We start from the raw sequence: 14600 nt of genomic DNA on the forward strand, positions 1-14600 counted from the left end.
AAGCTGATGGCCAGGGAACAGGTTCCTTCAATGCCCTTTGTTATTCTTGTTTGCCTCTCCCTCCCTTTCCTCTCTCCCCTAATCTTAGAGGTCCCGTCTCAGAAATCTGCGCAGCTGGAAAGAAATGGGTCCAGTCGATCACTCACCACTTCCGCTTTCTACCTGCTCCATTAGGGAGGTCTCTGGCCCTGAAGAGGGAGCTGGCTCCTCAAGATCCTCCTTCTCCGGGGCGCCTGGGTGGCTCAGTCGGTTAAGCAGCTGCCTTTGGCTTGGGTCATGATCCTGGGGTCTTGGGATAGAGCCCCATGTCTGGCTCCCTGCTCGTCGGAGAGCTTGCTTCTCCCTTTCCCTCTGCGTGCCACTCTGCCTACTTGTGTTCTCTCTCTCTCTCTGTCAAATAAATAAATAAAATCTTAAAAAAAAAAAAAAAAATCCTCCTTCTCCTCTGCCTCCAATCTCCTCTCTGTCCTGCCTGGATGGGCGCCTGCTTCTCCCGTGAGGCTGACTGGACCTCTGCAAATTCTCTATCTCTGGTGCGTGTCCACCATGTTTGGCCTTCTCCAGTTTTGCTTTTTCTTCAGTTGCAGCAAATGGGGGTGGGGCGGTTCGCCCCATTCCTTTGGATTCCAACTCCCTTGGATCCACAGCAGCCTCCGAGATACCATCCACTTATATTTTGAGACACAGGTGTGTAGAAATGTAATATACAGAACCACCTTCGTTCAGTTGTGAATCGCCCTTTTAATCTGGATTCTGTTAAAATATCTTGCTAGAAATCTATTTGGACATCTTACAGGATTGTGATGGAACTTTGTAAGAACATCCAATATGAATAAAACTCAGATATCCAGCAAACTCTACCTTCCTGAGACATATAAATCTGAAAGTAAATACATAAGTAAGCTTTAGATAAATACAAACACATAGATAAAATCCAGATATGAGAAGTCACTCACTGTTCGTTGTATGAAGGCCTTCACTTTGTTTATTCACACAATTCTGACAGGCTTGGGTATCTATTTCTAAATTCATATCAGATTCAAAGAATCAAATTAGTTTTAGGGAGAGAACTGCTAGAAACAGATACACTAAAAGCAGAAAGAAATGACAGCTGGTCACTTGGAAGGAAGAAAAAAACAAAAGAAGAAAAAAAAAAAGGCTCCTAGAGCCACTTAATCTGGCTCTGAAGAGCCCGATAGGAATCAATGTATTCTGAAGACACTATTGTGTATTTGGTATTGATACAGATGATAATGGTCTTGAATCATCAAGAAGCATTTACAGCTGCTGAAAACAATCGTCTATGTTTAATAAAGATTTACTAAGATTTCTTTGCAACTTCAGAGCTTTGAGGGCCAACCTCATCTGTCTTATACCGCCCGCGTCAACCCAGGACTGTCTTCATGCCAGACATCAAGCAGGCAAACAACAGCTGCTGAAAAACAAATCAGTTGCCTTTCCAATTGAATCTTAGCTACCTGGAGAGTCTTGGACTTTTGCAATAAACTGTAATTAAAGTCTCACTTCAGTTATTTCCTTCTCTGAAAAAGTCTTACATATTTAAATCCACCCACCTTAGTTGTGTTCTCAGGGCAAAAATACAGTCCCAGGGCACCATGGTTGTATGATCATTTTGATTGAAACTCTAATGGAACCTAAAGCTCTTGCTTTCTTTCTAGAAATCTTTTGTCCACATCCTCCCTCTGTCCTTAATGGGCACCACACCGGAACTTCTCAGGGAGACATTCCCTATGGAAAGGAAATTACTTATACGTGTGACCACCACCCAGCCAGAGGGATGACCTTCAACCTCATCGGGGAGAGCACCATCCACTGCACAAGTGACAGTCAAGGGAGGGGCATTTGGAGTGGCCCTGCCCCTCGCTGTGAACCTGCTGGTCCTGCAGGTCAGTGCACATTTCCCTATGCCCTATATAGATCATAATATCTAGGCGAGAACCTCCCCATTTCTATGGGGACAGTCATTTTTGCTTGGGAACGTGGCCTTCTTATAAAAGTCAGACACACCGAATTACCTGCCGGGCGAATAACAGCTGGGTTCTAGATGTGCCATGCTGTGTCCCAGTTGGTGGTACTCTGATGGCCCTTCCCGCTGGGGTGAGGAGTGTGGGATAGCGAGAAGAGGAGGGAGAGAATGGGGAGAATCAGTGAGGCCCAGACTTTATAGAGACTATTTTCCAACACTAAAAACGAATGCCAAAGAAAATACTCTGTGGTGCCATCTCTATTACAAGTTGTATTTCGGGGTGCCTGGGTGGCTCAGTTGTTTGAGTAGCTGATTCTTGATCTGGGCTCAGGTCTTGATCTCAGGGTTGGGGGTTCAGCCCTGCATTGGGCTCCCTGCTGGGTATGGAGCCTACTTAAAAAAAAAAGTTGTATTTCTCTTGGATAGGTGGGTGTGCAGAGCAAAAAGCACATGTTGATGGTTTTATTTTACTTCAGACTTGATGCTGTGGAAATAACTGAAGAAACTCCGATGCAGGCATTTTTGTATTCCTTTTGTTCCTTCTGAGTGTTCTGCTCAGCCTGTGACTACATTTTGTTGACTCTTCCTCTCACTTTTAGCAACGGGAACTCAAGATGCCCTAGAGAAGTGGAGTTCAAGGTTGTGTTCTCTTTGTGCTCTCCTCTCCTAAAACTCCTTTCTTTTACATGTTAGTCTGGCATTAAATGACAGTAGCTGACAATCGGGGGCTCATTTGTGGCTGTGATTGTCCACACAAGCTCTGTGCACCAGGGAAGACAGACAGCACTAAAGTGGTCATTTGTAGATCCTGGTGGTACCCCCGTCTGATGCAGTTTGTGGGTAGAGAATACAGGCGATTCTGATGAAAGGCAGAGAAGTCTACATTAAAAGAGTCAGTCTTCCCACTGATCGGTAAATAAGTGGTGCCTTGAGACCTCCCTGCCCTGGGTCTTCCTGTGTATCTAGTAGTCAAAGATGTTATTAGATATGTTGATGTATTTGTACTTCTTTGTTTAACTGAATGTCTTTTCTTGTGTTTTGGGGGGATCTTGTTCTTAGCATGCCCACCTCTGCCCAAGATCCACAATGGGCATTACATTGAAGGACATGCCTCTCCATATCTTCCTGGGATGACCGTCAACTACACCTGTGACCCAGGCTACTTGTTGGTGGGAAGAGCCTTCATATTCTGCACATACCAGGGAACCTGGAGCCAATTTGATCATTATTGCAAAGGTATTTCTTATTCTTGCTGGGTTTTTTAATGGAAAATGGATGCATGGAGCCGATAAGGCTGAGAGATCTTTCTGAGAAGATTGTGAAATGAGTGTCATTAGGGGGGCGAGAAAAGCAGGGAAGGAAAAAAAAAAAAAAGATGAGAAGGAGGCTACCCAAGGATTCTCAGTTCTACCGAAGTAGTAGGAATAACTGATGGAATTTCCAGTAATACAGTCGACATCAAACACCAATTTAAAATCATTTGCAGGCTTTTAACTAATAATATATCTCAGCTCTGAAGGACCTCATAGGGTCACAAGTGGTCCTCACAAATACCTTAAATAAGAGGCTAGAAGCACACTTTTTGTGTGTGTGTGTGTGAGGAAAATTGAAGCATAGAGCAAGGTTGAGAGCAATTCATACCTGGAATTACTGAATATGGGTCCTTATTATAATTTCCAAGACCAAAGGTGAAGTGCTTATTTCATCTCTTCCCTAGAACAAGTGCCAAGACTTACTGCCTTTATTCCTGTCTGTGTTTGCATAAACTTAAAATCTTTTGTTGGTAATATTCTTAAAAACTACAAAATTTGGAATTAAAAATAATATTCTGTGACTAAGCATGGTACTGAGGTCTTTAATAAAAATTATTTGTGTTAGTCTCCAAAAGAGTCTGATGAGGTGGGATTATTCTTGCTATTCTACAGAAGAGGAAATTGAGAGAGAGCCCCAGTAACTAGTCCATGGTGCGTAGCTCTTGGGTGATGGGGCCAGCACTGGCCTCTGCCCAGCCCATGTTTTTAAACACTGCACTATATTCTGTCTCCTTTCAAATGTGGTTCTTTGGACTTTGCACAACTGTAAGTTAGCAATTTGCTTTTTGTCTCTTTTCTTTTTAGAAAACTAAGCTAAGGCAGGGATGAGGTAGGAGGGACTTCAGACATGCCTGTGTCTCAAATGTTAAGGAGCAGTTAGTCCTATGGGCTGCCATGGTGGTTATAGGACCAAAGGTTCCTCCCCAACCTAAAAGTCTCAGAAGTCCTTGGCTAGCCACACTCTGATTTTAGATAGAGAAAAAATGAGGTCCTCTACAGAGAGGGTAAATGGCTCTCCTGTATTTATTTACAAGAATGGACTGCATAAACTGCAGAGTCCCTGTGTTTCTGCAGAAATAGGAACACTTACCCCTCCTTGCTTTAGTAGCATGGAGAAGTACAAAGATTCAGGGAATACTTCAAAGATTAAGTATTCAAATTAAGACTCTGGGAAGGTTCTTCTCCTGAAAATAAAAGGGTAATAGTCTATTCCCTTGGCAGCTACTTTCAAGTAAAATTCATTTTTGTCTTAATAACTGTCCTCTTGGAATGTGCTTTATAGCAGTCATTCTAGGTTTTTAGCATTAGCAAAATCAGCCAGGAACCTTATTAAAATTAGGATCTTAAGCGCCATTCCTAAGAACTCTGATTCTGACATTTTGAGCTGGAGTTTGGTCTACGTTTAACAAAGCTATCAGTATATTCTGATGTAGGAAGACCACAGACCATACTTCGGGAAATACCACTTTACCTTATTGGTTCCTATACAGAAAAAAATAATTTAACCTCATGTGGGGATAATTACAATTAAAAAGCAGGCTTTGCTTGAAGTTGAAGAAGGTATTGATAGCTGGGCAGAGAAAGAAAGCAAAACAAAGAATAAGCTAAATAAGATAAAGTAGGAAAATTGTGTTTTAAATTTAGAATCATGATTTACTAGCTTCTTTGTTCTATGCATAAAAATGAGCCAGAAATAGGCATTCAATCAAGAAGCAAAATACCAGTACCTACTGCATACCTAGAGAGACTTAATGTGACATTCCTGTTTCCTTACGGTGTGACCCAAGTGGATCCAGTGTTAGAACATGGATATCATTAACTCCCAATCTTTCCATAGTTGCAGAGGTGTCAATAATTAAAAGTGGATGTGTAATACATTCCATATTCTCTTACTTTACCCAAGAAATGAAAGTCAAAGAATTTAAAATCCTAAGATGTTGAGTGGGTGTCAGTAGTTCTCGATTGAAAACATGACTCATCTTTGCTTAAGGCAAAGCAGTTTGGGTCATAGATCTCTCCATTATGGCAATTTCAACTAACAATTAACAATAAAATATCAATTTCCTTCTGATTTTTCTAATTTCAGAGGTAAAATGTATCCTTCCAGAGTTTATGGATGGAATCCGGAAGGAGCTGGATATGAGAAAAGTGTATCGCTATGGAGATAATATAACTTTCGAGTGTGAAGATGGGTATACTCTGAAAGGCAGTCCCCAGAGCCAATGCCAGGCAGATGACACATGGAACCCTCCTCTGGCTATATGTACATCTAGTAAATGGAGCTGCAAGAAATGTAGGTCTTTCCTTAGTCATGATTACTATTCATTCATTCATCTATACTGTCATTGAATGTGGTGTGATGTTTATAGCACCTGCTAAGAGCTAAGGAGTACAACAGGAGCTCCTAATTCTTCCCAGAAAGCCCTTAGCAATGAAAATAAGGCAAGCCTTGCTCTTCTCACATTGCTCAACCCATTCATCTCTCCTCAGGAACCCCTCTGAACCTTTTTTGTCTGTATTACTCTATTGTTGATTGCACGGCACAGTAATGATTTGTTTATAGCCTGTGGGCCTTAAAGGTCAGGAGCACATCAGTGGTAGAGCAGGCCTTCAAGAATATTTCAACATGAATGAGGGAGCATTTTCCAAGGTGGAGAGACAAGATAGTTGGTCTCCCTCACTGGTGTAGGCTACAGGATTTTAAGCTGGTATAGCTGGATAGAGCAGATTTAGAAATCATGTGTCTTAAATTGCACATGAGTGAAATCATATGGTATTTGTCTTTCTCTGACTTATTTCTCTTAACATAATACCCTCTAGTTCCATCCCCGTCATTGCAAATGGCAAGATTTCATTCTTTTTGATGGCTGAGTAATATTCCATTGTATATATATACCACATCTTCTTTATTCATTGAAGAACAAAATAGATGAACAGAGGGGAAGGGAAGGAAAAATAAAATAAGTTAAAAATGGAGAGGGAGGCAAACCATAAGAGACTCTTAACTATAGGGAACTGAGGGTTGCTAGAGGGGAGGTAGGTGGGGGGATGGGATAATTGGGTGATGGGCATTAAGGAGGGGACTTGATGTAATGAGCACTGGGTGTTATATGCAAATGATGAATCACTAAACTCTACCCCTGAAACTAAGAACACACTATATGCTAACTAAATTGAATTTAAATAAAAAATCAATTCATTAATTTAAAAAAATCATGTATCATTGAGCTCAGTAGAAGAGTGCTGGCAAGTAAGAGAGTGCTGTAAGATAGAAAATCCTAAACCTTAAATCCTAAACATCAAGTTGCTGATGAGCAAAATTAACAATGTATAATCATCCCTTAATCAAAATTAGTGCGAGGCTGCTCTCCACAATTCTTGTAACTCTTTTTATAATACATGATTGAATATATTAGAAACTATTTTTTATAGTTAATCCCTTAAACATGTTAACTAAGCTGACTCACATAATATTTCCAAATAATAAATTTGACACTCCCTTAATATCAAATTATATTTATTTCTTTGGCAAAAATCTCACTGTTGAACTGACTGGATGCCTTTAGAGTATTCTGAAGATGTGACTGTGAGAGAAAGAAAATTCACATAATTGGAGGAGCAACCTTACCAGATATTAAAACAAAATATAAAGCCATAAATACATGAATCACTTTATGCCAGCGCAAAATACAACTTTATTTTTATAAATAAATGGAACAAAGCAGATATTAATAAAATAAAGGCTATTATAAATAAAAATAAAAGTATCTTACAGATAAAACCTAATAACAGACATCAATCCATGGGAAAGAAAAAGATAATCAAATGCTATAAGGTAGCATTGAAGACATTTTGACCCTTTCTTTTTATCCTTTAATAAATACCAGGTGGAATAAAGAGTTATAAGTTTTAAAAGTGAACATGGAAAAGCTAAGGTAAAACATAAGAATATTTATGAAACAGCTAGAAGGCGGCCAACTTTTTGAGCTTTCCGACAGCATAGAGAAAATCATAAAATGTCAACAAATTTGACTTAGAATTTATGTACTTTGAAAAGTAAATTAGAAGACATTAGCCAGATGAAAAATATGTGCAACTATAAGAAGCGTTAATAGTGGTATCATGCAAATAGCATGTAGTGGTTGTGATGATTGTACAAGTTGACATATATTGAGCACTTCATTCCACTGTTGAAATATTAGATAGATACAGAGAGTCTGTAACTACGTAAAAACTTAGATCACAGGAAAATGTCCCAGAACGGAATGTACCAGAACATTTCAGGATTTTTTTTAAAAGCAGTGGTTCTCAGCCAAAGCAATTTTGTTCGCCAGAGAACACTGACAAGAAGAAGAAAAAAAAAAGACAAAAAATCACTTGATGCTTCCGCGATGAATACTGATTATAGCCAGAATTGTTGGCTTATTACATCCTGAAACTTCATTTCACAGATGCCCTAGGAAGAGAAGTCCACTAAACAAATTATGAGCCAAATTCTTTACAGGAGAAAAATTACAGGGACTCTTATTTTTACTTCACATATTTCTGTATTATTTGGATACTATTACATTTGTGATGAAGAAAAAGATATATATATATTATGAGCAGTAAACAAGAACTAATATGCATCTATTAATGCTTCCTTTATGACAAGCACTTCTCTGAGTCCTTAACATTTGTTCTTTTAATTTTATGAGCTCTTGAGCAAGTTAATGATTATACCTAAAGTAATGAAAATAATTTGTCCCATTAAGTGGTTTTCAAGTTTAAGTGGGGAGAAATATGTCTATATATTTATATAAATATAGAGATATATAAAAGCTCCATGAGGGCAGGGATTTTTGTCTATTTCACTTGTGTCCCCAGTACCCAGAATTAAATAGCTCATAATATGTTCTCAATAAATATTTAGGGAATGAATGATCTTATGAGTTAGATGTACTGTGATCTCTAATATACAGGTAAGATAAATGAGATACAGAAATATCAACGAACATGGCAAATATATGGCTATTTAGTAATAAAACTTATTTTTAACCGAGCCAATTTGACTCCAAGGACTTGCACCCTCTTTTTTTTTTTTTTTTTAAGATTTTATTTATTTATTTAACAGAGAGAGACACAGCAAGAGACAGAATGCAAGCAGGGGGAATGGGAAAGGGATAAGCAGGCTTCCCGCGGAGCAGAGAGCTTGATGGGGGATGGGATGCTCAATCCCAGGACCCCGGGATCATGACTTGAGCCGAAGGCAGACGCTTAACTGACTGAGCCACCCAGGTGCCCCTCCTGACTTGCACCCTCTTCTATCATTCTTCTGATTCCTTTTAGAGCTGACAAGCTGAAAGAGACAGAAGTAGAAATTAGTCCTAGAAAAGTAAGATTGATTTAAGGCTCTCTAGTCCCTGAAGACCTCCTAGAGGCATCCTGAAATCATAGCTTCCAGAAATAGCTTTCTGGAACTAAATGTAGAAAAAAGTAGGTAGGCTGGCTTAGTCTGCCTAGGAAGCTAGAAAAATGTACACCACAATTTTAGAACAGTTTCACCAAGTAAAAGATTTTTCAGGGTAGTATGGTCATGTGTGATATTTTTCTTCTATACTGTTTTATAAATTCAATGCTGTAATTGTGTTTTATGATAAAATTTTAAGATACAAAGAAAAAAACATACTTTGCTGAGTGCACAAGATAAAATGAGGTTGGGTGAGGGAAACCAATGGCTTTTTATATTAGAAAAACATTAGACTGTGTGCTGAAAAAATCAGGATGACTTGTCACTGACTGATCTGTTGATCATGCCGTGTGCCAGGCTGATGTTGTCCTTCCTACTTTTGTCTTCCCTTCAGGCACAAGTGATGCTCTCATAGTCGGTAAGTTTTGTGAAGAGTTTGATGAAGAGCTCTAGCACCTTTAACGTAAGTATTCACTTACAGTGAATGAAACATAAAAGGCGAGATCAAGGTCTCCTACATTACAGTTTCAGTTAGAAGGAAAGTAAGTTGAAATTCAGCCCATCGTGTGGCAAGACTGGTATCCTCACGGGCATATATAGAGTGAGTGATCTTTATTGAAGGTTCTATACTGGCTTTAAACTGTTACAAATGAATAATCATCCTTCCTGTTCTAAGGGAGCTAGAGAGCACAACTTCCTTTTTGGTTTATAACCCAGGAAATTTCTTCAGGATGGTATCACGCCCACTTGCACAAACCGGAAGCCACAAAGACCAATTTCCTGAGCCCATTTCAGAGGAGTGGTTTGACAGTAGACTCTGTTGCAGAGAATAGCTTGTGCCTGTGACTCACACAAGGCAGGAGCGCAGGGGTCTGGAGCCCCTGAGCCAGGAGCTCTGGGGCTGTCCTCACCTGTTTGTTGAAAGGCTGCTGTGGACTACACGTTACAGACTGCTCTGCTCACCCCTTACCTATGACCCTGTGGTCGTAAGACTCACGCGCTAGATTAAACCAGGAGCAGAGGGAAACTCTCTGATCTCAGAAGCTAAGCAGGGTCGGGCCTGGTTAGTACTTGGATGGGAGGGAAACTCTTAAAGGTAAGCCTGAGTGAGGTGTTTCTTAAAAGTAGAATTTATAGCTACATTTAAAAAACTCACTGGCAACCTCTAGTGGGACTAGATATTTAGAGTTTGAAACCTATGGGTCATATTTTCCATGAATTCAATGACCCTGTTTTACTGCCTAGGTATTTTCTTTGGCGTGATCTTCTTCCTTTCATCCATGATGGTTTCCGGTTGGATAATTGTAAAGCACAAAAAAGGGTAAGTATGGCCATTTTCTCCTAGAAAATGTCCACAACTATACCTGCCTCCTCTTGAAAGCCAAAGAGAAGTGAAAGAAAACCTCAAAAAAAAAAAGAAAAACCACTACTACATAAACAGATGTAATAATTCATAATTATAAAGAAGGCCCTTGATGTACATTATGGATAGAGAAGTATTCACACTAAAAGAAATATATATGATAAGAACATTTTTTTCAAGTGATAATTAAAATTATATAAGCATTTCAGAGATCTGTGCCAGCTACTGAGAGAAGAAACTAATACATATTTTCTATTATCTTATAACCACCATCAATCAGCTGGATAGCCATTCATTCAACATACACTAAGGTTGTGTTTTCTCCCACCCCACGTACCACTTATTACCCAAGACCACTTCTCGGCCTTCCCTCAGCTATCCACTTAGTCATTGCTCCCTGGAAGTCCCTCCCAGACCCCTGTCGGTACTACCCTCTGCTCTTCCTCATGCAAGGATCTCAAGTTTGCCCTTCCTCATCCTGTGAAAACTTTGGCTTCTGACTCACTCTTCCTCTATCTCAAGGGATGCCCTCGTCCAAGAAAGGGTAAAGAGTAACCAAGTAATGAGGATGTACTGCTAAGTGGTGCAGTGAGTTAACTCCTTGTGCTTCCACCCTTAAATCCCCGAATACCAACACCTATTTGAAACCTAAAGATACCGGTATTGTATCATTTCTCACTTCACTGATGTACAATGAAGCGCTTACACTTCACCCCTGAAGAGGCAGAGCAGCATTACCGGGTGAGATCATGAGCTTTGCAATCAGCAAGAGCTGTGTTCACACCCACTTACTAGTTAGGAAACCCTCGGCAAGACACTGACTTTCTCTAAACTTCATTTTCCTTGTCTGTAAAGTAGGGACAATAGTTCCGACCTCACTTAACACAGTGCCGCCCTTAGGATGAAGGTCAGAAAATGTGAGCTATTGTTACTTACACGTGATTGTTACTGGCATTTAAAGGGGATTAAATCCTTGGAATTACTGTCAGTGCCCCTGTGCCTCAGGACAAGGACTGTGGACGTTAACTGTACAGAAAACAGAACTATCTTCTCTAAAGCAGAAGAGGAAGCCTTGAGTAAGATCCGCCGCGCAGAGCCACTGACCCTGTGAGGCTTAAATGTCACAGTCTGGCGCTGAGTGATTATTTGTCAGTCAGAATTGCTTTGGACATAAGTGTTGTTTTAAGGCGTGGACACTTGTCTATAAGGACGCAGTCTTCTGACACAACGTACGGGCTGGTTTTCATATTATGTCCTCCTCTGTCTTTTGACTTTGTGTGGAAAGGTGGGATTTGGTTATGTTTTCCTTTTCCATATCTCGCAAAAATTTCAGAAACTTAGGCAAATTCTGTCCTAAATCTCAAAATAAAAGAGACTGAGGAATTTCTTCCAAGACTGAAATGTATAGAATTAAGGTATTTTTCCTATTTTTCTTCTTCTGCCAATTAGCAATATCACAGATGAGAAACCTAAAGAGATGATCCACTTACATCCTCTAGAAGACAGCAGTGTAAGGCCTCAAACTCTGCAAACAGATCGGGAAAACAGCAGGTACCTAACGTAAATACGGAATTCATAGTGTCTTCAAGAACTCAAATCCTGCAAATGAGAACAGGATCTGCGTATGTTCCCGCTCTAGTTGGATCGCTGGTACCAGGGGAGTTCGAAGGGACTTCAGGAAGTGGAAATGCCTCGGTTGTTGTCTTGTTGGATTCTGGTTGTTTCCAGTGAGTTGGGTGAGGACTGTCCGCGCTAAGCACAGGCCCTGTTTTCACAAAGCGTTCCCGTATTTTTGTGCAGGGCTGCTATGAACCTTTGAGAAGGAAGCCTTTGTTTTTCTTGTGGAACCCAAGCACTTGCCACGTGGGCGTGCCTCTGGGTCCCCCACTTCCCTTCGATGCACGGGGTCACCTCAGGACCCCGTGGAGACTCTGGCTTTCCTGCCTCCCCACTCCCACTGAATTCCCTGCCTCCCCTGGCCTCCTAGGACTGCTCTCCCCGCCCCCCACCCCCGGAGGCTTGTCACCACACCTCATGCCTGCATTCCAGGAAGTCAAAGTACCAGCTTACTAGCAGAGCTGCCGTGTAGTAAACGTTTAGCTGTTTGCTAAAGGATTGGGGTGAAAAGGGAGACGGTGCTACAACCCAAAGTGGCACACAACGTGGAACTGAATGGTAGAAATCCCGGGACCGTAAAGTGACGGTTTTTGTAACTAAGGTCTGACTGGAACACAGCCTCCCTCACTGGTAGCCTACTTATGGCTACAGCAGCTGAGTGGAGTAGAAGCCACAGAGGGCGAGACGGGGTGACACCCAGAGCCAAAATATTTATTATCTGGTCCTTAAGAAGAAAAGTGCCAGGCCCTGAACTGTATCGTATGATCAGGATTTTCTCACTGCTTGGTCCCCCCGGTAAGCCTTGGCTTTCCACCCTTTCCCTAGGCTTCTCTCACATTAGACTCCTGTCCGTTTTGTTAAGATCTTTAATGTGTTCTCAGGGGAGCTCATTTTGACTCCTGGTTTTCTTGTAAATTCAAACTTCCAATTTTCTTTATCAGACAGAGCAATTTGCCCAGTCCTTGCTTACTCTGCCTATGCCCAAGTGTCCTAAAATTTCTATCCATTCAGATTTAGGACAATGTCAGCAACACCAGCACCGAAGCCCATAAAACAGATGAGGCCACTCCTGTAGAAAGCAGAAGCCAAAGTATCACATTTTTAAATAAATTTCCTTTCTGTCCTCTTTCCCATATATCAATGTGCATTAATTTAAACCTGTCCGTTTTTATCAACAAACATGTCAGAAATCTTAAACAGAGGACAGTAGAGTGGCCACAGGAAAAGGTAAGGGGGTAGGAGAGGCATTTTATAGTTAATCAAGATACAGGCAATTCAGATCTTCTAAACAAACATAGAAGGTAGGTCAACTTTCTCCTAGTTAGAATGTGTGAATCCCTATGTTTACTACTTGGCTTTTACTCACTATGCTTTTGCTGAATAGCTTATTTTTGGTGACTGTTTATAGAAGCAAATGAAATAGGCATTGCTTTTTAAAAATTCTGAATTCCTAATTAACTTTTTGAAGCTTTAATGATCATCCAGCCTGATTCTTCTCAAAAGAGCATTTGCATATACTTGGGGAAATTTGACTGGTAGATCCATAGGATATGGAAGTCGTGACATGGTATGACTTCCTAGGAGAGTATTTTTTTTCTAATGTTATTCCAAATGTTGCAAGGGAAAAGAGCATTATATTAACACAAATACATATATATATATGGAACAGAAGTCAAACAATGCAGGAGATTTTAAGATAAAATAAGACAGAGAACATTATGCTCTCAGGCATGCTTTACCTTATGCTCTAAGGCTCTTGGGTTGATGCATTCCTTGTCCTTTACTCTGAAGGAAAAGCTGTGCGAAACTGATTCACAGCCCACCGTGCTGCCACCAATATAAACACAGAAAGTAACTGCCCACTGTGAGGGCCGGGTGTCTTTCCAGAAGTCCATTTAAAAACACTACATCAAACACTAATGATGTAATGTATGGTGATTAACATAACATAATAAAAAAAAATGCACAAGAGTACTTAAAAGAGCATTTGATTTCTCCTCAGTCCTGCTAGGGTAGCTACCTAAACACTTGACTATTTTTATTCCAATCAAACTTGCATTAACCCAGCTCAGAATTCACTCACCCAAGAAACTCTCCCAAAGTGCTCTGGTGCAAAGTAATGTCTGTCTTTGGAACTCATAGCACTTACTGTCTATACCATTTTTAGAATATTTTCTTTTAATAGTAATATGTGCTTATGGAAAATATAGAAAATACCAGAAAAATATAAATAGAAAAATAACCTGTAATGGCCTCCATCCAATGGCTAGTATTCATAAGCTTCTTCACATACTTTACAAGGTTATACATTGAGATTTTATTAACTGCATAATATTAAATCCTGGTTTGGTTTCCACCAAATGATAACCATTCCCTTATCATTACAAACTGTATATAAACTTATATTCTATAGTATTCAAAATTTCATTTATCATTGTTGCCTCTTGGCACTATTGCACTTGCTCATTCTTCAAACACTGATCAGTCACTTAATGTACCAATATTGTACCTATGTGTTTTCTTTACCATGCTAAACTAGAGTAAGGGAACCCCTTTTAAATTTCCCCTAATTCTAAGTATAGACTTAATCAATGAGAAGTGTACACAGTTGAGGATAAACTGATCAAATTTCATGTATCCTCAACTCTTTTGAAACATTCTTTTATATCAAGGTACAGGTAAAATTGTGTACATTGTTGATCAACTTTTAATAAAATGGTAGGAAGTCCTTAATGAATTTGTGTCTAATCTCCTTTTTAAGACTGGAATTTTGGCCATAGAGTTCTCCAGGAGCAAGGTTGATCCTCTGTGGCAAGATGTGGTAGATAAGGAATGAGTCAGATCTGCACCTTGTGCACCCAAGCAAGGTGC

At 40.0% G+C, this 14600-nt stretch overlaps 2 protein-coding genes across 4 annotated transcripts in view; one reads left to right on the forward strand and one right to left on the reverse strand.

The window, feature by feature from the left end:
* The window catches only part of CR1L (complement C3b/C4b receptor 1 like), a 63871-nt gene that overhangs the window by 47739 nt on the left and 1532 nt on the right, over positions 1-14600 (forward strand). Inside the window, exons 13-18 of the mRNA XM_035010430.1 lie at positions 1680-1907; positions 3047-3223; positions 5387-5593; positions 9144-9167; positions 9995-10070; positions 11562-11663. Of these exons, the coding sequence (XP_034866321.1) occupies positions 1680-1907; positions 3047-3223; positions 5387-5593; positions 9144-9167; positions 9995-10070; positions 11562-11663 (814 nt within the window). The remainder of the gene's footprint in view (positions 1-1679; positions 1908-3046; positions 3224-5386; positions 5594-9143; positions 9168-9994; positions 10071-11561; positions 11664-14600) is intronic.
* The window catches only part of LOC118014266, a 78629-nt gene continuing 72471 nt past the window's right edge, over positions 8443-14600 (reverse strand). For all 3 annotated transcript variants that reach the window (XR_004680233.1, XR_004680234.1, XR_004680235.1), the window contains exon 2: positions 8443-8638. The gene's annotated coding sequence lies outside the window, so the exon portion shown is untranslated. The remainder of the gene's footprint in view (positions 8639-14600) is intronic.

Source organism: Mirounga leonina, unplaced genomic scaffold (assembly GCF_011800145.1).
Source record: "Mirounga leonina isolate KUSES-001 unplaced genomic scaffold, KU_Mleo_1.0 Mir_154, whole genome shotgun sequence".
In the NCBI taxonomy this organism is placed as follows: Eukaryota; Metazoa; Chordata; class Mammalia; order Carnivora; family Phocidae; genus Mirounga; species Mirounga leonina.